Source organism: Sprattus sprattus (assembly GCF_963457725.1).
Source record: "Sprattus sprattus genome assembly, chromosome: 11".
Taxonomy (NCBI): domain Eukaryota; kingdom Metazoa; phylum Chordata; class Actinopteri; order Clupeiformes; family Clupeidae; genus Sprattus; species Sprattus sprattus.
The window spans coordinates 9,695,352-9,718,891 of NC_137909.1; the positions used below are offsets into that span (position 1 = coordinate 9,695,352).

The 23,540-nt window shown below is 43.3% G+C and overlaps 3 protein-coding genes across 4 annotated transcripts in view; 2 read left to right on the forward strand and 1 right to left on the reverse strand.

The window, feature by feature from the left end:
* The window catches only part of ank1b (ankyrin 1, erythrocytic b), a gene marked incomplete at its 5' end in the record, with an annotated part of 82,357 nt that extends 73,096 nt beyond the window's left edge, over positions 1-9,261 (forward strand). Inside the window, 8 exons of the mRNA XM_080847354.1 lie at positions 570-644; positions 950-1,081; positions 1,371-1,523; positions 6,917-7,700; positions 7,809-8,025; positions 8,115-8,183; positions 8,373-8,458; positions 8,877-9,261. Coding sequence (XP_080703480.1) covers positions 570-644; positions 950-1,081; positions 1,371-1,523; positions 6,917-7,700; positions 7,809-8,025; positions 8,115-8,183; positions 8,373-8,426 — 1,484 coding nt within the window. The 3' untranslated portion in view covers positions 8,427-8,458; positions 8,877-9,261. The remainder of the gene's footprint in view (positions 1-569; positions 645-949; positions 1,082-1,370; positions 1,524-6,916; positions 7,701-7,808; positions 8,026-8,114; positions 8,184-8,372; positions 8,459-8,876) is intronic.
* Positions 9,262-13,392: 4,131 nt separating this feature from the next.
* Positions 13,393-18,067, forward strand: eif4ebp1 (eukaryotic translation initiation factor 4E binding protein 1). 2 transcript variants are annotated; one of them, XM_080847370.1, is made up of 4 exons: positions 13,393-13,472; positions 13,737-13,874; positions 16,923-17,114; positions 17,373-18,067. In XM_080847370.1, the coding sequence occupies exons 2-4, from the start codon at positions 13,739-13,741 to the stop codon at positions 17,402-17,404; spliced, it is 360 nt and encodes a 119-aa protein (XP_080703496.1). In that variant the 5' UTR covers positions 13,393-13,472; positions 13,737-13,738; the 3' UTR covers positions 17,405-18,067. The 2 variants fall into 2 exon arrangements, with proteins under 2 accessions (XP_080703496.1, XP_080703495.1); XM_080847369.1 differs by having other exon boundaries at positions 13,431-13,874.
* A 449-nt stretch (positions 18,068-18,516) lies between these two features.
* On the reverse strand, positions 18,517-20,973 carry ndr1 (nodal-related 1; the record flags this gene model as incomplete). The annotated part of the gene is made up of 3 exons (XM_080847362.1): positions 18,517-19,317; positions 19,467-20,230; positions 20,670-20,973. The coding sequence occupies 3 exons, from the start codon at positions 20,971-20,973 to the stop codon at positions 19,165-19,167; spliced, it is 1,221 nt and encodes a 406-aa protein (XP_080703488.1). The 3' UTR covers positions 18,517-19,164.
* Positions 20,974-23,540: the final 2,567 nt, after the last annotated feature.

Here is a 23,540-nt window from a genome sequence, read left to right on the forward strand (position 1 = left end):
AAAGAAACATCCAGGGCATGTTACTCAGCTCCAGCCCGTAGCATACTGAGACTGAAAGGGACTTTGCAAGTGTGGACTGTGGTGTGGTAAGTTGGATTCAGTCCTGCAGGTGTCCAGTTGGTGAGTTTTGGCACCTTCTTCAACACTGGGACACACGGTAGTATTGGCCACCTCATGATTGGAGAGTTGTGGGTCCACTGTGAATGGTAGCTACATGGTTTGTTCTTGGTCTTTCTGCTCTCCAAACCCTCCACCATCTACAGGAGAATCAGTACTTGGATGAAAAATCTCTGTTATTAAAAGGCTATGTTTTTGTCTTTATTTCCCTCACAAGTCACAGTAAGTTTACTTTCACTGGGCACTATTTCCTTGAGAGTATAGAGTAGTTTTGCAATTCAGTTAGCTATATCTGTTAGTCATGAGATAAAGTCAAATCAAATATGTAACTAATCTTTTGGAATTAGTAGAGTTTTATTTCTGTTTTGCTTATTATTTAACATTGTTAATAGTTTGTGTTGTAACGTTCGTCTTAAAAATTCCTGTACTGAGGTTTGCTCTGTGTCCCTCAGCCACTGTGAATGCCATGGAGAGGACTGAGCTGAAGATCTCCCTCATAGCAGAGCAGCTGGGACTGAGCTGGGCAGGTCTGTGCACTGTGCACTTTTCACAAAAAATGTCCATTGGGCCAATGAATAAGCTAGTTTAGCAATGTAGCTTAATGAGCGGTTCTATGTTACTTGCAGGCAAATTGTGGCTGTGTAATAGACCAAATTACCAAGAGCAAGTGCAAACCATATGTCACTTGCAAGTGCAAATGTGAAATGTTGTATTACATGCTCAGATGAATGTCTGGTGTCTGTGTCGGACTGTCTGGGTTCCGTCCGTCCAGAAGCCTGTCCACCGTCTGTCCCTTTTTCTCCCTGTTCACCTCACTTTCTCTGGGTTGCAGAGCTTGCTCGTGAGCTGCAGTTTGGGGTGGATGAGATCAACAGGATCCGGGTAGAGAACCCCAACTCCCTGCTGGACCAGAGCTCCGCGCTGCTCAGCCTGTGGGCGAGCCGCGAGGGCAAGAGAGCCAAGAGTGAGGAGCCCTTAATCCAAACACACCTGCTTTTAACTGGGCTACAGATGGAGATGTCTCAACTCTGCCCTCTGCTGGCCAACAGACCGCTCAATCGTGCCAGTTCCTTTGTTTTATTTCTTATCTAATCTTAATGTATAACCTGACTGGTCTGAGTGTCCTTCACAATCCGTTCTGAAGTTTGATCACGTATTTCTTCACAGAACCGTGAACACAAGCGTTTATTCTCTTCTAAACCCTCTCCTTTTCTCTCTCTGTCTCTCTCTCTCTCTCTCTCTTTCTTTTGCAGTGGAGAATCTGTATGGCGCTCTGAAGAACATCGACAGGACAGATATTGTGAAGTCCCTGGAGATCCAGGCTCCTCAGGCTCCTGAGTGCATGGAGGAGGGAGCGAGCCGACTGAGCGATCGTGACTCCACCCTCCTGTCCCCTAGCATCAACGGTAAGAATGGACGCCGTATGGCTTTAGTACTGCTCTAAACACCCCATCGTAGCAGTGACAGGTTTATTATGCACTGTGATATTTTTTGCATTCATACTGGATCCTCTCTGACCTTATATTACTTCTCTCAATCAAGTGATATCGCTTCGAGAACACAATTCTCATATTAGTCTGAATGTCAAAATTGCCTGTACAAGGACTAATTAAGGATCACTCCAATATCTCTAGAACAAGATCCATCACCTTCTGACAAAGACTCTTATTTCTATTGATTGAATCAATAGTGAAACAGAAGGATTTGGCCACTTTCAGGTAGCTGCCTGTGAACTGCTAGAAGCTCCACCGTACATGTTTTCATTCAGCTTGATCTAGAGATGGCGGTCTTCTGGGTACATCCCTAAGAAGGCAGCTCTTCTCACAGACCTGATGGAATGAAAACTGGGGAGTTAGAGAAAGTTTGAGAGTCATGAAGCATGAGACTTTTCTCCTTTACCGAATTCTTTTTTTCAGAGTAACAGCAACTCATCTGTAATGCCTGGCGGAGAGAGAGAGAGAGAGAGATAGATAGATAGATTTATGAAAGCGGAAAATAAACTTGAACAGATGTTTAGTGCCTGCTGGGTGTGCATGATGAGACAGCATCTTGACATTTTGAGAAAGAGGACTGAATGAATTATGGCCGTGGCAATCAAAATAACATAAAGGATTACAAAACATTTCCTTCAGGTGGTAAAAGACCATTTCACAAAGTTGGATCTTTTTAAAAGTGGATCTTGGCATTTAGTTGAAATCATGAAGCCTGCTCAGTAATACTGTTCACAGCTTCAAGCAGCATCTCTGTGCTGAAGCACTCCCTGTGTGTGTGTGTATGTGTGTGTATGTGTGTGTGTGTGTGTGTGTGTGTGTGTCTGTGTGCAAGGATTGGAATGTGTGTGTGTGTATGTGAGGGCCTAGACTAGCCTAGGGAGACCTGCTTGTAAATTTGCATGGAAAGGGTGTGTGATGGGGGTCCTGGGATGGTACTTTTCTCACTCTCTCAGAAGAAATGGTAGAGATACTCTAGGCCCCCACACTGTTTTCTCTGTCTGTCTCTCTCTAGGTCTCCCTTCAACTCTATCTCTCTCTTTCCCTCTTGCTCTCAGCTCTCTCACATCTCTTTCTTTCCTGCCCTCAGACTTTTACATGCATTCTTTCTCGCCCTCTCCACTTCGATCTTCTGATCCTTTTGTCCCTCTCTCCCTTGCTCTTTTGTTTCTATGGAAACATATCATCCACAGCCCAGCTGCCCTGCTCTTCCTCCTCACAGCTCTACTCTGCCAACTTTGACCTCTGACCTCATAATGACCTCATGTTGACCTCCTCTGGGCCTCCGCTCTCCTCTCATACTCGTTTTGGAATTGTTTGTGCTAGTGGAGGGGGAGGAACCTCTTGCCATCTTCCTTTTCTCCCTTCTTTCTCTATCTCTGACTGTATCTCTCTATCTTTACTTCTCTTTCTCCCCCTTCTCTTTGAATGTTGTGATGTGTCTTTATTTGCATGTGCATGCTGCTTGCTTTTAAATATATGTCTTCTTGGTGGAAAGATTTAAGAAGCAAAAACTGACAGTAGCCTGTAATTAAGTTGTTGATGGATAATCCAAATTGTTATTGCATGCCATGCTTTCTCTCTGTTTTGAAAATGTGTTTGAAATCTTGTTCTGGTGTGCTTATTAACATGCAATAACATATTAACAATTCCAGTTAATGCTGTTTTGAGCAGTGTTCTTCTGTGTGTGTTTGCCTAGATGTGTGTCAGTGTGTGTGGGTTTGTGTGGGTGTAGGTGTGTGTGTGTGTGTGGGGGGGGGGGGGGTATAGGTTTTCTATACTGTGATGATTTTTAGCCACAGCTGCATAATATTCTACTGGGTGTAACTGTAATATTTGCAGTTTACGTAGCCATAATATTACAGATACATTACAGGATTATTATGTGAGTCTGTCTTGGTGTCACTGGTGTGGTGTTTATGTTTGAGTTACCTCATCTGTTAAAAGTACAGTGTCTACATGCTGTTATTATTATGTAATGCTTTGGGTAGCATCTAAGGCACGACCTTTGCTGAAAGGTTTGGAAGATAGAGCCATCTAGTGGTTAGCATGAAAAACATGGTTAGCATAAAAATGAAATTTAAATAAGAAGAAATTCTCTTTAAAATAATATGGCAAATATCTGCAATACATATACATATCATAGAGAAAATTTGCCAATTGAATGTAGCCTACTTCATACAATATATAGTGTGTCAGTATGTTTGTGTGTGTGTGTGTGTGTGTGTGTTAAAGAGTGAAGAAGGTCTGTATTAGGCTGTCTGTGTGTTTTGTGAGTTCCCTGTGTATGTGTGTATGTGTAACTAATTCCTAACTACACACTATATACTTGTATGTGTGTGGTGAAGTCAATTGTCTACATGTGCGTTCAGTGATTTGGGTGCTGTGACCCACACATTCCTGTTGGTGTGTTTGTGTGTGTGTATATTTTGTGCTCCCCGTCCTGTTTCTTTGCAACCACATGTTTTATGTCGTATTGTTCTGTTCCATGTGTCATTGTGCTGTGTGTGCAGTGCTTTTGCTCACCTGTGTGTTTCCATTTTGAGAGGTAGAGTGAAGGTCTCTCTCATTTCTATTCCATCAATCCCACACCATCCTCTCTCTGCTCCTTTTCTCCCTCCTCATCACTCATTCCATTCCACACCGTTCCAGCTTATGCCACACACAAATAGGCCAAGTCATGGTCCAATCTCACGGTGATAGAAACACATACAGCAAAGAGGTCAGAGCATAAACTAATAGAGTAAAGTGAAATTAAAGGAAAAAACTGTGTAATCACAAGTGACTATAAAATACTTCATAGCTAAAATAAGTAAGATGCAGTATTTCTGTATAATGTATCACAACAATTTGACATTATTTAGGTCAGGCCAAACATTGTATCGGATGTAATTCAATCGCACATGCATTTCTTAGTATTATAAAGGATAATTCATTATTGCTGTGATGGCTTCGGTCTAAAGGCACAAAGCACCGTTAACAACTATGCTCTCTCAGACAGATTTTGATGCCGTCAAAGAAGAGACTGCTCTTGTCCCAGTAGTTCCCCCTCTTCCTACCAGTCCAGCAGTCATTAAAGTCTCACCGTCTTAGTAGACTTGTAATCTAGGTCTTGAAATCCTCATAAATGTTACCTGTATATTAAAGGCACTGTAAAATACTTGTCTAGGCAGTACCTGTTTAGACAACCCAGCATAAAACAAAAAACTAGGCATCCCATGGAAGAACAAGTAGAAACACTGAAAAGGCTAAAGGAAGACAAAGGCAGATGATGTTCCGTCTGGTTTAGCACTGACTCTAGATCAGGCGTGAGGATGATCTACCACAGGTCCTCTCCAGAGTGAGAAACACCCACACAGGATGTGACCCTACACTATTGTTCAAGTGGCAGACTTTAATATGGTGCTTTACAGAATGAATAAATGGTTGGCTCTTAGTTAGTCCCAAGGGGGGAAATGTACAGCGTGTGTGTGTGTGTGTGTGTGTGTGTGTGTGTGTGTGTGTGTGTGTGTGTGTGTGTGTGTGTGTGTGTGTGTGTGTGTGTGTGTGTGTGTGTGTGTGTGTGTGTGTGTGTGTGTGTGTGTGTGTGTGTGTGTGTGTGTGTTTGGTAAAATAAAATACAAATTCTCAGCAACTTTAAGAAACTAGACTTAGAAAGCAATATTTCTCTTTTTCCTAACTGGCACATACTTTTCTGCTATTTCCAGCTGCTGGTGATATTCACCCAAACTCATTTGTTTTGTATGATTTTCCTCTTTGCGAATGAGAGACAGATCAGTCCTTAAGATTCAATTTCTTGTCAGCTTAATGTCCATTGGATGTCTCACTGGAAAAAGACTGACAAAATGTCACAGTAAGAATTCAGCAATACCCCAGTTCATCTTCCAGCACAGCAATATCATGGTCTTGGGAATACTTGGAACTAACTGGTTTACATTCATGGAGTTTTGCCACTTGGTCTTGTCCTAGGGCTTGTGTATACAAGTCTAAACTTAGGTTTCAAACCCTTAAGACCAAACATGGAAGAATGTGTTATTCTGTGTATTCATAAATTCTCCATCTGCTGCATACACAGCATACTTTTGATTACCAAAGATACCACCTTTCATACATAACACATTTAAAAACATAACTCAGAAAACAACACAGAAAACCTTTTGTTTCCAAGACACTTGGAAATCAATTGTTAAGTGAGAAGTACAATGAAAAATGCAATTCACCTATGTTTAAACACCTATTTTAAAAATATATATTTCTATTATTTCATAATTCAAATGTTGCATTGCATTTTGCATTGCGACTCCAGTGCAAACTTTCCAGGAGTGTTGCCCTAGTTAGTATCCCCACAGGATTTAATGTCACTGTTTGACAAACTTCACTCACACCATGATGACGACCTATAACCTTTCACTTCAAATCTGAAATGAAACATGCATGCATGCACGGAACTGCCAAAGTTTCACAGCAATTTTTGTGAGACGTAAAATGCTCTCGTAAACCTCTGCCCACATGCCAGTGGATTTCCATTGTAAGTGTTTTTGGCATTATTAGATGTTCTGCTGTTTTCTAAACACATTCCAATTGGAGGTTGGCAGACACACAGCTGTGTGATGGGTTAACTTCACTCCCCAACATATGAAGAGACGTGTTTGTGACGGATGCCAGCACCATGGCTTTTAGCCTCCTTGCCAACACTTCCTCTCATGCCAGAGAGAGGTTCTCACAATTCAACACATGTTGAATAATAGTTTCTGTAATAATAATTGCTAATAATTATGGTAAAAATGATAATGAACAATATGAAATACATGCATCGGATGGAGATGTTAAAAAGAACAGGGATATCCTATAGATTTGTTGGATTGAAGTGTTGCCGACATGTGAAAGTCTCATTTCAGTTCTAGCATTCCAGTCAAAGTGTAGCCACTGGGCGGGTTAAGCTGACCAAAACAAAGTGCTGCGCTCAGCCTTAATCTGGACTGAACTGACTGTAGTGGTCACTAAGCAGTGGAAAATCATACAAACTGTTTTTCTGATGCTGCTACTGGACGCAGTTCTTCCTTTGCTCAAAAATGTCCGCATACTCTCCCCTCACACACACTAACATAATGGCTGTAACCAATTGCACCCACTTCCTATCTGGCACCTTGCTCCCTTTATCCCTCCTTTCCCACACACACACACACACATGCTGCACACACCCCCACATCCAAACACAAACCCCCCTCAGCCCTGCCTATGCTCGATGCTAGCTGTGCCTCTCTCTCTTTCTCTCCCTCTCTCTGTCTCTGGCCCTCTCCCCTCTGTAGGTTACGGCCTGGTGCAGGAGGAGCTCCTCTCCCCGGCCTCCCTGCAGTACAGCCTGCCCTCCCCACTGGGCGTGGAGCCCTACTGGCGGGAGGTGTCAGGCCTGGGTGCCCCCATAGCCGCCACCGAGGAGGACGCTGTGCTTGAGATGATGTCTGACGTGCAGGTGTGGCCAGCGGGCATCAGCCCCTCGCTGGTGACGGTGGAGGACTCGTCACTGGAGGGCGGCAGCAGCCGGGCCGACGACTCGGAGGGCAACACGCTGAGCTTGCCCTGCAGCAGTCTGGGCCGGCCCAGCTCCGGCGCCAGCGGCGCTTCTGGCTCTATCATGGAGCTGGAGGAGGAAGAGGAGGAGGAAGAAGAAGTGGGGGAGGACGCCGAAGAGGACAACACCGTGTACCACGAGCCACCCATGGCCTCGGTCTCCGCGGCGGAGCTGGCAGCGGCAAGGGCCAGTGGGGCGGGGGCCGTGCCCAAGGTCAACTTCAATGGGCAGGTCATGGGTCAGAGGTCGGAGGGCAGGAGGACAGAGGCAGTAGGCGGTGGCATGATGGGGGGAGCGAAAGGAGGTGCAGGAGAGAAAGAGAAAGGAGGAGGAGACGGAGGAGGAGGAGGAGTATTAGGAGGGCGATTAGGAATGCGTTTAGAGGAAAAGCTCTCTGTCGTTACAGGGCAGCAGATCTATGCCCAGCTGTACGACAAGGTGGGACTGAGCCGAGCAAACGAGCACAACGGAGACAGGTCAGAGTCGCATGCTAATGATGTCATAGCTGTTTTGGTGAAAATGTGAAATAAGCTAACTTTATCTGTCCTTTTTTTATGTCTATCTGTCTGTCTCCCTGTCTGTCTGTTTATCTCTGTCTGTATGAGCTTGTGTGAATCTCCACCCCTTAGGCTGAGCCATGGTGCCTTTCAGCCTTATGTGATGTCATCAACTCGTGACCACAACCAGTCACGCGTGTCCCAGGAGGCACTTCTGACACCGGTGTGCGACACGGGCCACTCGGAGGTCCTGCGGGGCCGCCTGCTGGGCACACAGCCCTTTGAGAAGGGCCTTGGCTTCTCACAACAGCAGGGGGAGCTTCACTCCTGGGACCATGACCGACGGAAGGTGCGTGAAAGACATGTTTGATTTCCCATGATGCCACTGAGTTTTTTTTCCAGGATCTTTCATTTCACACAATTCTGTTGCTTTTGCAGAGAGAAGAAGGTGTAGATTTCCCTGCGGAGCCACAGTTCACGGATGAACACGGAAATGTAGTTGTGAAGGTAGGTGCCTTTCGAGAACGTCACACTAAACCACTCATATGTTTACAGGAAGGCAGCGTGCACACGTTTTAAAGTTATTTACTTTGAGCTCGAAAGAACACTGATGAACGCTCAAGTCTTTTCCCCTCCTATTCCTCCTCCTCCTCCTGTCTTTCTGACCCCCTCCCTCTCTCCCTCCCTCCCTCCTAGCTGGGTGTGGAAGTGAAGAGGGAGACAGTGAAGCATACCCGTCTGCGGAGATAAAAGCACTGAAACAAATACACACAGTCCTGAAGGTACACTCAACCATAGAACATAGCACATAAATAGATATAAGAGTCCTTGATGAACGGCTGCTAAGAGGATGCGGCACTGCTAGCAGTTTGGCTTTCATTAGCTCCCATAAACACTGATCCTCACTAAGGACCCACCGCTTTGCACCCTGGCTAGAGTAGAGCGCTCACCAATGCTGTCCCGAAAACATCCAAAATGATTTGGATGGTTGTAGTTGCACTACACACAGAAGGCAACTGACTTTGGTATCAGGATTCCATGAGCATTTTGTGTATGTTACTGTCCACAAAACCTGCTGCTGATATCAATCAGGCAGATGCCTAGCATTGCAAAGAGTCATTTTTAGCAATGAACTCAAAGTTAGCTTTGATCAATTTTGGGTGGTGTCTTTTGACTGACAGGCTCGTTGTTTACCTACAGGGTCGGACATCCACTGCCAAACCATCAGTCCCCAATACACAACCAGGAGACAGAACGAAACCGGCAGAGAAAAAGAGAAGAGGGGATGGGAAAAATCCAAAATGAACGACAAGAAGGCATCCTACTGACACAACCAGACATCAACAAAACCACAAAACCATCACTGACGACCACTACATAAGAGATGGGGCAAATGTGGAGAGGACATCTTCCTGTAGTTTTGTAATATTTTTAACAACAGCAGAACAAACAAAACAGAACAAAAAAGACAAACACACAATGAACAACAACAACAAACACAACTAGTATAGGGCATGATTTTTTTTTTACAAAACGTGAAGGAAAAAAACTACAAAAAAAGCAAACAAAAAAGTGCTTCCTGTCAACTGTATACGCATGATTGACTGCTGGTGCATGACCTATGACCTGTCATTATCTAAAAAACAAAAAACAAACAAAAATAAGAGGGGTATCAAGAAAAGGGACGTCCAAGGATTTATGTTGGGGGGGGGGGGGCGCTGAACTTATCATGGACCTATACTACAAACTGAAGGCATTTCCATTGAGAAAGGAGACTTGAAACACTATTGCTCCAAAAAAATGCGACATTTCTTTTTCTCTTGAACAAGACAGTCAGAAAGACAACCAAACAACTTAATCGAAACTGAGCCCGTTGATATTTCACTTCCTCATCCCACAGACCCTTTATCCTGTTCCTTCATGGTATATGCACTCTATGGTCTATGTGAATGTGTGACATGCGTGTATGAATGTGAGTGTGTGTCTATGTATGTGTGTGTGTGTCGGCATGTGTACTCGCTTCTAGCTTGGCACTGATCCCTCTCCTGATTGGTCCATGTTTTTTGTGACTATGTCAAGATGTTTTTGATGTGGGAATGAGAAAAAAAATTATTGTGCTTTTCTGCTTTCTCTGCGTTTGTGTGTGCGCGCGTGTCCGAGTGTGCTTGCATGTGTTTGTGTCCGCATTTATCTGGGCCTTGTTCCGTTTCCCTTTGTGTAAAGAATACTATAAATTGTATCTTTTGTGTTTTGCTCCTGTTTTGCCTTTTGTTTCTTTTCTTACTGTTCGTATATACTTTTATTTTTCAAATCTAACAATGAAAATATTTGGAAAGGAAGCTCTGCCCCTCCCCTGAGCCAAGCAAGGCACGTGCTGCTGAATGCTAGCCTGGGGGTCGTAAAGCTAATGCAAAGGCTCTGCCTCAAAATCCCTGAAAGGTAGGGGGATGAGACTCTCTGTCCTCAGCCCCACTCTGTGACACTCTCTCCTCAGCCGCCCTCTGTGACTCTCTGTCCTTGTCCCATCTCTGTGACTCTCTCTCTCCTCAGCCGCCCTCTGTGACTCTCTCTCTCTCTCTCCTCAGCCCAGCTCTGTGACTCTCTCCCCTCAGCCCCGCTCTGTGACTCTCTCCCCTCAGCCCCGCTGTGAGCCTCTCTGTCCTCAGCCCTGCTCTGTGACTCTCTCTCTCTCTCCTCAGCCCCCCTGTGACTCTCTGTCCTTGTCCCATCTCTGTGACTCTGTCCCCTCAGCCCCACTGTGAGCCTCTCTGTCCTCAGCCCTGCTCTGTGACTCTCTCTCTCTCCTCAGCCCAGCTGTGTGACTCTCTGTCCTTGTCCCATCTCTATGCCTCACCTGTAGCAGTTCTGTTTTCCTATTCACTGCACCACACAACTGCATTGATTATGCTCACCCTGTAAAATGTATCTCGCTACTACTTCAGATTTACAAGAGCTAGGCTAAGTCTAGCCCAGGTACTGTGTAGTCTGTTTCAGGTGCTTAGCAATGTATCCCACAGGTCCACTCCAAATTTTCAGAGTTACTCAATCAGTTCAGAGATGAAATATGTGAAATCTTCAGCCAATTTGCAAAATTGGTGGTTGATTGGACATTGTGGTTTATAGTGTTCAGCTTGAAGCTGGTGGTTATATCCTTGTGGTTCTCTTATCTTAAATGAAGCCCTGTTTTTGAAAAACACATATGTAGGACAAAATGGATACCTAAGCGGTAGCCGCTGTGTCATTGATCGCTGCCATGTTGCAGATACATAGCAGAATCAAAAGACTCACAGTAGAAGAATAGTTTGGCATGTGAAGTTGTTACGATTCTCTTTCTTTCAGCAGGAGCAGTAGGTTTGAGAAAGACAGACAGGCACACAGACAGACAGACAGCACTGTGATAGTTCTTAATAAAACTGACCCCTCAACTGTGAAGTCACACTCAGTCACCCCCTCAGCTTTAACTGCAATTAACATGAGCACACACATGCACACGCGTATGCCTACATGTACACACACACACACACACACACACACACACACACACAAAGCACATGTGAAATATAAATCATTTCCCTTACACACATACACGTCCTTATTCTTCATTCAGTCTGACACACTTTTGTCTCATTGACAAAAGCCTGTAGAGGCAAAGAGGAAATATATTCCACCAAAGCAATAATCTCAAACCTGCGGTCACACTCACAGAGCACTGCATATTTGTCAGATTGTGATATCATCTGTGCCCTATACGTGTGTAGCATTCATTTCAGCCTATGAGATTTGAGGTTTTTTAGACGCATGCATTTGTAAACATGTTGAGTTGATTTTATTTGCAGCAGCTCATTTCTATGATGGGAAATGCTATGTAGCTTCTTCATTACCATAAAGATTTTATTATTTAATGTCAGGGTGACGAAAGCCGAAGTTCTCTGTCTGGAGCAGCTACTTGAAGAGGAAGACAGTTGCTATCGCTACCCACTGGTACTGTAGATGTAGGTTAAGCAGAGGAAAGCATCCACAGCCAGGGGTGTCCTTGCAAGCTGTAAAAGAGGCCCTAAACTCACAACACAGATTATGTGCAGGTAGCAATTCAACAGGTTCACATGATCATACGACACATTTTCCATTCAATGACAAGACATCAAGCCTTCATGTCATTAGTTAAGATGCTGAATGTAGGGTCAGGTGACTAATTGAACTGAGTGAATGCATGAATGACAGCTCTGTTGACAAATGAATGGGTTATTGAATGACTGAATCAAGCAAATGAATGAGCTTTATCTTTTTACGTGAGAATGATTCACTTGTAAAGCACACTACTTTTCCATTGTCATCCAGCACTCAGTCACTCACAAGTGTACACTTTTTTTAATGATTCTTTCACTCAGGTTTAAGTTATCCAAACAAACTGAAAGACAAGGGTTAAGAATCTAGATAGGTTCATACATAGAGGCTCACGGGTGGGGTCCCTGCCCCCTCTAAGTAGCAGATAGGGATGGGAGGGTTGACTGTGCAACAGATTTTTTGTGTGTCTTGTAAGTTGCTTTCGAGTGGAACAGATGCTGCCCAGACAGTCCAGGGTGATCTATGAAACTGTGTGTGTGTGTGTGAGAGAGAGTGTGCGTGTGTGTGTGAGAGAGAGTGTGCGTGTGCGTGTGTGTGTGTGTGTTGAAGGGGAAGAGAGGTCTCTGCATGGTTGAATGGGGGTGGAGGACAGAGTGTCTTTTAGGGAGCACCATGGGAGATATGGTGTGCAAAAAACATTGAGATGGTTATGTAGTAAAAAATATGATATGAGTTTATGTACAATGTTAACTGTTGCAAAAACTAGAGTTCAACTATACTCCTTTAGAATGGATAAATGACAATATTAATGCAATATCATATTACTCTGTACTAAGGAATGCAACTGCGCACATGCACAGAAAAGATGTTTTTAATAAAGAATATATGTATAAATATATGACAAAATATATTTAATTAGAATGCTATGCACCCTTGTTAGAGTTGTCATGGATGTACTTTAAGCATATTAGTTCTACTAGAGGAAACTTCCCATAACATGGAGAATGTAGAGGCTTTGTAGCTATTTGATCTTGTTTTCTTTTCTTTTTTATTGTTATAAAGAGAGGCAAAACAAACATGAAAATGTATACAAGCCTTTTGATCAGATTCATTCTGACATGAAGATATGTATAGACCATGTACCCTGCACACCAGCTCAAACCATTTACAGTAATTAATAAAGAAAGATGTGACATATAGAAAGTGGTGTGTGTGTGTGTGTGTGTGTGTGTGTGTGTGTGTGTGTGTGTGTGTGTGTGTGTGTGTGTGTGTGTGTGTGTGTGTGTGTGTGTGTGTGTGTGTGTGTGTGTGTGTGTGTGAGAGAGAGAGAGAGAGAGAGAGAGAGAGAGAGAGAGAGAGAGAATGGGGAAAGAAGCACGAAAGCTTTGTAGAATGTTAGTCATGTTTGTCCATTGAATAGGCCTAGTCCATTGAGAAGAACATAACATTGTTGAAGCAAATATAGATGCTTATAAACTAGTGTCAACTTCAATTAAGTATCAGAAGCCAACTACAGAAGGTCTACATGTGTTGTTTTCCAAAGGTGAAAAGGGCAGCATGACGCATTGGTGACTGCGTGAACGGATAAACAATCCATCCATGCTATTCCCTTTGATGACCGTGGGGGGCGACATCATATTTTCCCGTTTTAAATAGCCTTGCCTGCCACTGTGTTGAGTGTGAGGTGGGTTAGTGAAAGAGCGTGAGAGAGGAAAGCGTGCTCTGCAAAGGGTTAGTGTTTTGGTCAGTTAGCGTGAGTGAATGAATGATACTTTAACGTAGAGGGTAGTTTAGATAAATATATATTTTGTTATAAGTTACTTGCTTACCTTCCAAAGTAGGTATACATTTGTTCATTAAAACAGCGTATTGATCTGAATCAACGGTTCTAGTAGCAGCGTCCAGCTAGCAAGCAGCCTGAATTCGATTAACGTTACGGGTGCAGTTGTACCAGATTTCGACAGTTTGCAATAAGGAATTTGTTACAATTTCTAGACATGTCCGTAAGTAGTCAGAAGACCACCAGCCGTGCCATTCCGTCCACCAGACGGGTGACCATCAGCGATGCGGCCCATATGCCACATGATTACTCCACTACGCCTGGGGGGACTCTGTTTAGCACAACACCAGGAGGTAAATAAATAAACAATGCAATTCTACAAATCACAGACTGCGTGCGTCAGGTGTGGGTGCTCATATCTTCGTCTATTATCTAATTATTGGTCTGCGAACTAAAGTCAAGACAGTTGCACTGTCGACATACCCAATGATATATGGTGCTGCAGACTTGCCTCAAGTTATTGTGCCTTGCATGCTAATTTGCTAGTCTCCTAACCTAGCTATATTAGCTTGCTGGCTAGTGTTAGCTATGTCGCTACATTTAGGTAGCCACAGCATCTCATTCTCTTACAACCATGACGACAAACTTTAGACAGTGTTAACCAGTGTTATAGTTGCTGGCCCTAAGTTATCAAACTCAAGTTATTATCTCTCAGAAAATGTGGTAGGGAATTTTGAATGTGACAAAACACTTGTGTTTATGTGATGTAAACACCTGCGACGTGTGAGCATTAAATCGCAGAAACGTCAGCTAGCTATGCACGCCTGCGCAAGTGTCAAACACGAGGCATTCCAGCGTAAACAAGTATCTACTGACGTAGTCAAGGAGTATCTCGCAGTAAGAAAATACATTTATAACTGCTGATTTCTCTGAAAGACAACATGTTGTGTACTTGCATGCATGAGCAGCTAATACTACATTAGTTGAGTATAGGCTGTTGTTTTGCAAGCCGCATGTGACCAGTCCGTTAATCTAAACAAGGAACTGGCCAGCTCTTGCTCAAGAGAAATGCCACCTTGTTTACTTACAAGGGTTAGCAGTAATGCTATTTCAATTATATTTAACGTTAGCCACGGTCTGTCACGGAACTCTCACTGTGTCATATCCATCACTGGGTTGCATTCTGACATTGAGACTATGATACATTTAAACATATTTCTGACACCTCCTGGAAAATCCTCCCTGTTCTGCATAGTCTTTTAACTGTAGCAGGAAATCTCCTCGTGCAAGCATGTGACACACTCTCAGAACATCCTCCCTTCAGCGTTCAGAAGCCCTCTTTTGACATTAAGGCAGTTTGTTCGAGAGCTGTTTGTGAGCTTTGTAAAAAAAAAATATATATCAATCGTACAGCCATCGGACATGCATTTATTGTATTTTCACATTTTTTTTACGTAATCTCCATATAGACAACTAAAAATAGCTTTGGCATGTGATGTTGTGCACCAGTTGGCTCCCAATGCATGGATGATGTGTAGTGTACGAATGCCATTGGTGTCAGTGTGGAATCAAGTTTCATATCTGCTCCCCTGCAATGACATTGTTCCTGTTCCTCAAAATATACATCTGACTTGCAAGCGAGAAACGATTAGCAAACTACAGAGCCATCATCAACAGGATGGTCGGCCATGAAGTTGGCTTTTATGTCTGGGAAGCTTTTCACGCAGCTGGGCTTGTTTGGATTATAAACGGGTGATAGATAGGGAACAGGTTGTTGTGTCCTTGCATGTTTTTTGTCTATAGCTAGAGTTCAGACTCAGACACTGTTTAATCACAGAAGAGAGCGTATGTGGGCCAAGTATACGGCACCATGTGTGGGAATGTTGTCAGTGAATTCCAGCTGGTTTGATAGTGGGGCTGCTGGCCTTCCCGACCCTTAACCTTCTGTTCTTCTCTTCTTACCCACCCAGCCTGGAGCCCTTGCCTGTCCATACACCCTTTTTTTAAACCAGTGATAAGATACTACACGGTTAAAGTTAGTGTGAAGGTGACAGTTCTTTTTATCATGTCCCCTCAATTTTCACTTCTCAAGGTTAGAAAATGAGGTAAAGTGTGAGTGTAAGCTTTGGTAGGGCTCACAGGTGGAAAAAAATCAAGCAGCTTTAGGCGTGTTGCGCCATACTGATCAGAGAGGGGCTCAGTGCCAGGAACGTGTTCATGTGTGTGGGAGATTAATTCACTGCTTCTGCACCTGACTTTGAGGGAAAAGGTTGGGCTGATTAAAAGCCAATTTCAGATAATGTGCACCGGCCGGAAAACAAAAAATGTCTGCAGCATAGTCGGCAATGAATAAATCAAATGCACCGGCAATAAAAAGAAAAACAAATCTGTCATCTGTGGCTGTAGCAGGGCTGTAAAAATGTATTCCATTAATGCAGAATGAAATAATTGGGTGGCCTACTTGCCTGTCTACCTATTTACCTGTGTGCACTCATTGTGCCTGGCCTGAATATCCCCAAAGGCATATTGCTAAAGCTAGTGAACTAGTCGCACGCGAATGGCAGAGAAAGTTGCAAAGGCTGTATACTGAAAGTCCTCCGTAGTTAACAAAAAACAAACTCTGTCTGTGAAGTCAAGAAGTCTGTGACGAGATAAGGACGAAAGGGTCTAGATGCCAAGCTTAACCGTTAAGTAAAAGCACCCACCCCAGGGACTGGAAACCAGGCAGTTGTTGGTTTGTAGTTGGTGGTTGTTAGCATAATGAGCTATAAGCTAGCTCTTCAACCCAATGCAGCCCCAGCAGGTCAGGAGGTCACCATGGCAACATCTGAGAGAGTTGAAGGGCTTGTAGTATTTCTGTTGGACAGGTAATTATGTGGCTTGATTTTGGGGGAATTTGTTACTATTATTATTATGAAATTGTTGTATTTTATCAGATGCAAAAAAAAAACCCAACTACTGCATGATATCGGCATGATATATCTGCCATTGATCACCTTGCTCTCTAGATATCGTCATTGCCATTGAAAAACCCATATTGGTCAACGACTTTGCATCATACACAATTTTTTTTACTAAAGTAATCTTACACTTGTGTGTGTGTGTGTGTGTGTGTGTGTGTTGAATGCACTCCTTTAAGAACTGGGTCTGTCAGGACAGTCAGGACATTATTTAGTTTTTTTTAATCTTGCCCACACTTATCTGAAGCTGTCAGTGGTGATAAACTTTGCTTAGACTTGACCTTGCCTTTCCTGCTGCCTTGTTCATACCAAGTACATCCCATGTAACCTTTTCCAGGAACCTTTGCTGCCTTGTTCATACCAAGTACATACCATTTAACCTTTTCCAGGAACCTTTGCTGCCTTGTTCATACCAAGTACATACCATTTTACCTTTTCCAGGAACCCGAATCATTTACGACCGGAAGTTTCTCCTGGACTGCCGTACTTCCCCTCTGGCCCGCACACCCCCCTGCTGCCTCCCTGACATTCCAGGGGTGACCAGCCCTGCTGTATCCACTGCAAACAACGACACAGCCCATACCAAGCCGCCCCGCAATAATAACTGCAGCCCCCCTGCACACAAAGCTGCAGGTATATTTAAAGGGAACTACGGTTTCCTGTTGTTACATGCACTCATTTGGGACTGTTGAACACATTATTTTACTATGTTGACTTTAAGGGCTTTCAAGTATATTAGGGCTTGACTAGGGCGATGTGGTTTATAATATATGTATATTTAGATTAATAAATCCATTAAATACTTAGCTGCACTTCTGTTGTCTATGTTACACAAATTGCAGTCTTCAATGTTTTCTGGTTTTGTGACTTCTGTTTTTGTGATATTTAAAGGGGAAGATGACCAGTTTGAAATGGACATCTAACCCCCCCCCCCCCCCCCAGATCAAGAGGGAGATGATTGCTGCTGAGCCCCTTTTTCCATTAAGAAGACGACTGTTCCAAAAGACACCGTGCAAATCAAGGGGTGTACACCCTCTCCCATCAACGTTTAAAATCCAGTGTTGACCTAACGCTGCAGTGCCTAAATGCTGTATTACTCTTCTGCTGTAGGCGTCAGGCAAGTTTCGGTATCGTCAATGACATATCATGATCACCAAATACTTCTGCTGTTGAGACCATTTTCTGCTCTTGTTGAGTAACAGCAGAGGTATTTTGGAATGTGATGGTGGAAAGTGACACTGTGGGCTTACCTTCTCTGTAAGGTAATAAGCATTATAAAGAATACTCTGAAAACTCAATTCCTAAGCGCCATTACCATCTTGCACCTCTTTGAGAGGTCTTGTCTAGAAAAGGTGAAGTTTCATTGAGGGCCCTCCCTAATGTCTGGGCAACAATGCCTTTTGTATTAATGATAATCTACTTATTTTTGTTCTTTTGAAAAGCATTTTTCACAGTGTCATTCATGAGAATGTAATATGCCTTTTTTTATTTTGTAAATGAGGTAAATCTCTCTGGTCTCTGGGAAAGACACCTGTCCATAAAGAAAAAGTGAAGTGAGATAACACAAATAAAAACAAACAAACAAACCTAAAGTTGCCTCTGTGCTGTGTCTAGTCCAAAGATGCACTTAAAAACTCCTCCATACCCCATCATCCTTTGTATAGCTGGGTGTGATTTTGAGTTAATGAACTAACAGCACATTTTCAGCTGCCTGTGATTTGCAAGAAAAACACCACACTCCTCATAGGACAATATACATATAGTAGTGAGATGGTAAGATGGCTAACTTGCTTGGTATGTCTGCTTATCGCTTGATTGTGAATATAACTCTTATATGTCTAAAGCAAGAATAATTAAAATATCTCTAAAAAAAAATAAACAGTACTTTGTAGATGTATATAATAAGAACGTTTATTAGCTTTGTCATTACATTTATTTACATAATTACACGTTTTCACACACAGGAAGGAAAGCTGTTTAAAAGGCATTGGGGTTAGTTGTGCCATCTCTCCTCCAACTTAAATAATTCCAGAATTGTCCAGTTCACCACTTAGTACATTCCCCTTCTAATGTCCTGTTCGAGGTTGAAAAAAACATGAAATACCACTGTGTTGACACCAGAGTTAGGGCTCAGATACACATACGCGTCTTTTTTCAGGCAGAAACGCTTCAGTAACGCCTTGGCAAAGTGCGGCGGCCAAAACAGAAGCGGTGCGCTTCCCTGCCTTGCGCTGGAAAGTTGAGAATAGTTCAACTTTTAAGCGCACCTAAAAACGCGTGGTGGAGAAGGGGCGCACGCTTTAAACGCGCCGTACCATAGGAATCAATGCATTTGCTCGCGTCCCGTTTTTACAAAAACGCGTATGTGTATCTGAGCCCTCAGGCAGCAGAAATAAAGCGCTATATGTGTCCTTTCTTGGTAGACACTCCCCTTTTCCTGTAGGCTGGTGAGAATTATCAGTGCTTATTTTAGCAGATAGGATGCCAGATGCCACTAAGAACTTTATGGCATTTGACAAAACAAATGAATCTGCTTTTTGTAGATGGGCAATAGGGTGACTAGTTCCTGAGACTATAGATGACCCCATAACTACCTTAGTGCAGACGTAGTTCCACCATTCTGTAGAGACGGATGGTGGAATGTTTTAAGTACTATTGTGTCGTCCGTGAACGATGAGAGAAATCAGAGGCATCCACACTCCTCCACCACCATGCCTTCGTGGTTATTCATGGCCATCTCTCCGTTGTCGTAGTACAGCATGGAAAGTGGGCCGAGTCGAGTGGGCACACAGGATGGGCAGGCCACCCGGTCAGGGTGGTGCAGCCTCAGCATACTCTAGAAAATAGACAAGAGGATAACATGTCAGAACAACTCAACACTAGTCAGGTCAGCCAGTGAAACTTAACATCAAGTTAAGTAATGGAAATATGTAATAAATAAGTAATAAAGGAAATATGTTTCGAGAAGACTTGGAGTGCCCTTACCTGCATGTAAGCGTGGTTGGTAGGCGATAAGCTTTCATCCAGAGGGCTAGGGCAGCTTCCCTCGCAACGGAATGCGTTGTAGCGCTTTGGATGTACAATCCAGTCGCTCCAGCCGATCTGCTCGAAGTCCACCCACATGTCCACCTTTCTACACAGTGTCTCCTGTTGCCCCCCTGAGGAGAAGAGTCCAGGCGCCCTCGCCACCCCTGCTGCTTTACGCACCATGTCCCGTGTCTGGTGGTTCCTCTTGCGACGGCGCCCTGCAGCATGTCCGGAGTTGTTTGCTCCGGCCCGATCCAAAGCAGCGTACTTGGATCGCTCAGCTGTGTGGATCAGTGTTGGCGCCCATTGACCAGCCATCTGCTTGTGTTGAGAGAAGACCACCATCATGACTCTGTCAGTCGTGGAGTGATGCACGCTCTCCTGATCATCACCTTGCACGACCTCTCCCCTCTCCCCCATGCTCTCCACTGGCTCTCCCTGATGCAGCCAGTACCTGAGCATGGCGGTGATGTTGAACACTCGCCAGGAAGAGTGAGAGGCTCCGTCGCTAGGTGTGGCTCTGAAACTTGCAAGGTGAAGGCGGCCTTGGCACGGTTCCTTATCACAGCTGCCACGGGCGTGGTATATGTCCACTATTGTGCTCTTGGACTTCAAGAATGTAGGCAGCCGAATGCGCAGCTCAGATCGTTGCACAGGGTCGCTCGTTGAGATGGAAGAAATATCAAAAGTGATACTCCACCTCGTTCCAGTCTGACTGCAACCTAAATATACAACAAATTAAAAGTTAGAACGCAAATAACAGGCAACATTGCATCCACTGTATTAAACCTGGTACTTGGGGGGTCAAAAAGCCTTGTTTCACAGGTGGCTTCGTTCATTGGACGAGCCATTCATGATGCAGAAAGCCCTCACTAAAAGAATGTGTATTGCTTCGAACATTTGCTACAGACACTACGTCTACTGCGCAACAACTCGCCTGGACATGCTTTTTGGTTAATCGCCCATGTAGACTAAATCCAATTAAGTTAATTCGGTCAAATTATTAAAACAAACACACAGTAATTAGGCTACGGCATCATTAAATGGGCCATAAAATGCACACAAGAGACTAGAGCAGAATACTATAATATCTGGACACAACACACGTTCGTTACGTTTTTAAAATATTTGAATATTTCAATAATATAAAGATATACTTACTTTTGGCAACCAGACTCAGAACTGAGTCGGAGTCGTGAAGGCTCGGGTTGTCACTGTGAATGCCCCCTCGAGTGAGGTCAGCAGCCGACCGGTAGGCTTCTCCAGTCAGTAGAGTCCGGTAAAGGTGCATCATGTAGAGAGGGTATTTGTTCTGCTGGTGGGTGGAACTCAAGTGACCACTGCTGCCTTCGTGTGACCCCCGCATCCGTTTGTGGAACATGCCAGATGAATCCGCTGTAACTCCACAAATCCAGTTCAGGAGTAGCGCCAGGATGACACACGTTCCCAGGACGACGCGTTCCATAATTCCAGTTGAAGTATATTCCTCTAGTTAGAAAATCAGGGCAAGAGGTCCTACTCCTACGCTCTGCTGGAGAGAATGATGATGCTGAGGACTGTGTGGTCCCTTAGGATCATTTATACAGAATTGTTTCCTTTTGATGGTCTCAGTCATCTCTCTGCCTTTTGAAGTGCGCCTTGTGATCCACGGGCATTCATAGTGCATGTGCCGAGGTCGCCTCGAATCGAAACCAAGCCGTCTTTTGTAGTTCAGAGGTGTGAAATCATTAATACCTTGGGCCAAGGACTGTGTATTGAAGCTTCTATCACACAGTACGTAAACAATAATATTAAGCAAGCAGATTGTTATGTGATTAATTTGATTAATGGTGGGGATTTGTTCGTATTGGTTAGTGTGTCCGTGGCTTGGGCCTAAGGAAATAGAGGTTATACTCTTATTGATAACTGTTTTCACCTTATTAAGGAGATTGGGAAATGAGGAAACAGTAACAGGTGGGCGTTTAGTGTCTTAATGGTTTGTTTTTGGTGGAAAACTCACAATCATTGTGGTATGGGTGGCAAGGAAGTGCAGTTGTTTATTCAGTCTGTCCGCTTTTTGCTTTTCTTTTATGTATTTACTAGCAATTTCCCACCCGCATCAGACTATATATTGTCTTAAGACCCGCTTGTTCGTGGGTTAAGGGTAACATTCAGATATAACTTAGATTAAGCATATAAACAAATGGCTACAACAACAACACATGTTGTTGTTCGCTTTCTCACTACATAGTGGAGCATAGGCCATCGATAGCAAACAACACATGGTTTGGTTAATTTCTACACAATCTCGTTATGGCTATAACTTGACAATTTGCAATGTAATGATCCATACACAAAAGCAACGAAAAGATTAACGCCATCTTTATCCTGTCATTAAGTCAAATGAAGTCATGAATGTCAAGAACGTATCAAACAACAGCTTTAATTGCCTCTGGGAAATATTCGTGCGTCATGTGGAATCATCAAAGGGGGTATCAAACGATTTGTGATTCAAATCTAATCTATCATCTTTACAGAACTCAATTACTAATATCTTTATGGCTAGTATAAGGTTAGATCTGGAACGGGGATATTGGCCCCACTCAAAACTGTCCAACTCGTGTTTACGTTGCACCTACGAAAGTTAGCACATTATTGTAGCTTCCTTCGATAGCATAGAGTAGAGTAATCAACATTAGTCTCCTAAAACAGATTCCCTACGCAGTTCAAAGGTTATTGGGTCAATTATAGTGATATGGGGTGTGATTCCAAAGGATTGGAACACTACAGCTTCACAAAATATGCTAAAGCCTGTTTTGCTTTGTTCACCATTTTCTGAGCAGTGTTCGTTATTTTGCTCTCAAAAAATTACAAATTGAACGCCATGGGAATCACAACGAGCGTCATAAATTCGTTTTGAAATTGGGAAACCAGGAATACACTTGAAGTGTGTTTGGTGTTTGGAACACTGAATTGAATTATGCTTAAAAGTTTTGTTGATCACCCTTTGATGTCTACCTGTTTATCCTGGGTTTTTTATTTTATTAAAGATAAACAAAACACGTCATCATTATTGTCAGACTATGATTTAGTTTTGTTAAGTTTTGTCAAGAATATTGCACCAACTTTGATTTTGTAGCCTACATGTTATTATGTTTCTGTTTCTCCACTAGGGGGCGCTATATGACCATTGTACAAATATTCAAACAGCGTCGAAGAACATAAACCGCTTTGATTAGCAGTGATATAGGTGCGATATAGGTGCGAACTCTTGAACCTCGTTTCTTAGATATATTTTGCTTCTTATAACGACGAATGTCGAGTTTTAATTAAGGGTTTTCGCCCCCTTCCCTTGGTGAGTGGGAGTGAAATCAGATGAATTTCTTAAAATACTATTCCTAGAAACCATGAAGCTTTTTATCCTGATCTTTCCAGGTCAAGCATCAATGTTTTTGTACATTACCTGTCGATGCAATGGGCACACTGCATTTAGGCCTACTCGTGGTCTGAGAAGTCACCGTCGTATCACAAATCTTTTCTGACATGTGCTAATGTGATCTGGAGTATGAGGGTGGTGGTTATGTATTCGGGGGCTTGTCTAATCTGGTTGTCAGGAACTCAGGCAAAAAAAAACACTAATTCATTGCACTCGGACAACCCCCTTCAACTGATTTGTTACAAAACCTATGTATTGGTAATCAGCATCACCAACCATAAATATCAAACTTTGATAATTATCAAGTTGTCATGTTACTGTGAGGTCCAGTCATTGTTTTAACTGCGTCATATATTCCACCCAAGGCCTGCGATGTAGCTCCACCCATGGTCAAGATATTCATCAAACGTTTTTGGTTGGACATTAAAATGCAATCTGATGATTATGAAGTGCTGAGGCTGATTGCTCATTGTTTTGCAGAAACATAATTTCATTTCGAACAGGACCATTTTTAATTTCTAGTTTTCTTTATTTTAATTCATTTTATTGCCCCCCCTGAGTGACTTCACGGCTGCATTCATATGTAGGCCTAATAACTAATTTTCGAAAACTTTGCC

What these genes read in the sequence shown, in the direction of transcription:
- eif4ebp1 (XM_080847370.1), top strand. Translation starts at nt 13,739, where the DNA reads ATGTCCGTAAGTAGTCAGAAGACCACCAGCCGTGCCATTCCGTCCACC. An exon ending in GTTTAGCACAACACCAGGAG is followed by an intron (nt 13,875 to 16,922) that starts GTAAATAAATAA and finishes TACCTTTTCCAG; the next exon opens with GAACCCGAATCATTTACGAC. An exon ending in CCCTGCACACAAAGCTGCAG is followed by an intron (nt 17,115 to 17,372) that starts GTATATTTAAAG and finishes TGATATTTAAAG; the next exon opens with GGGAAGATGACCAGTTTGAA.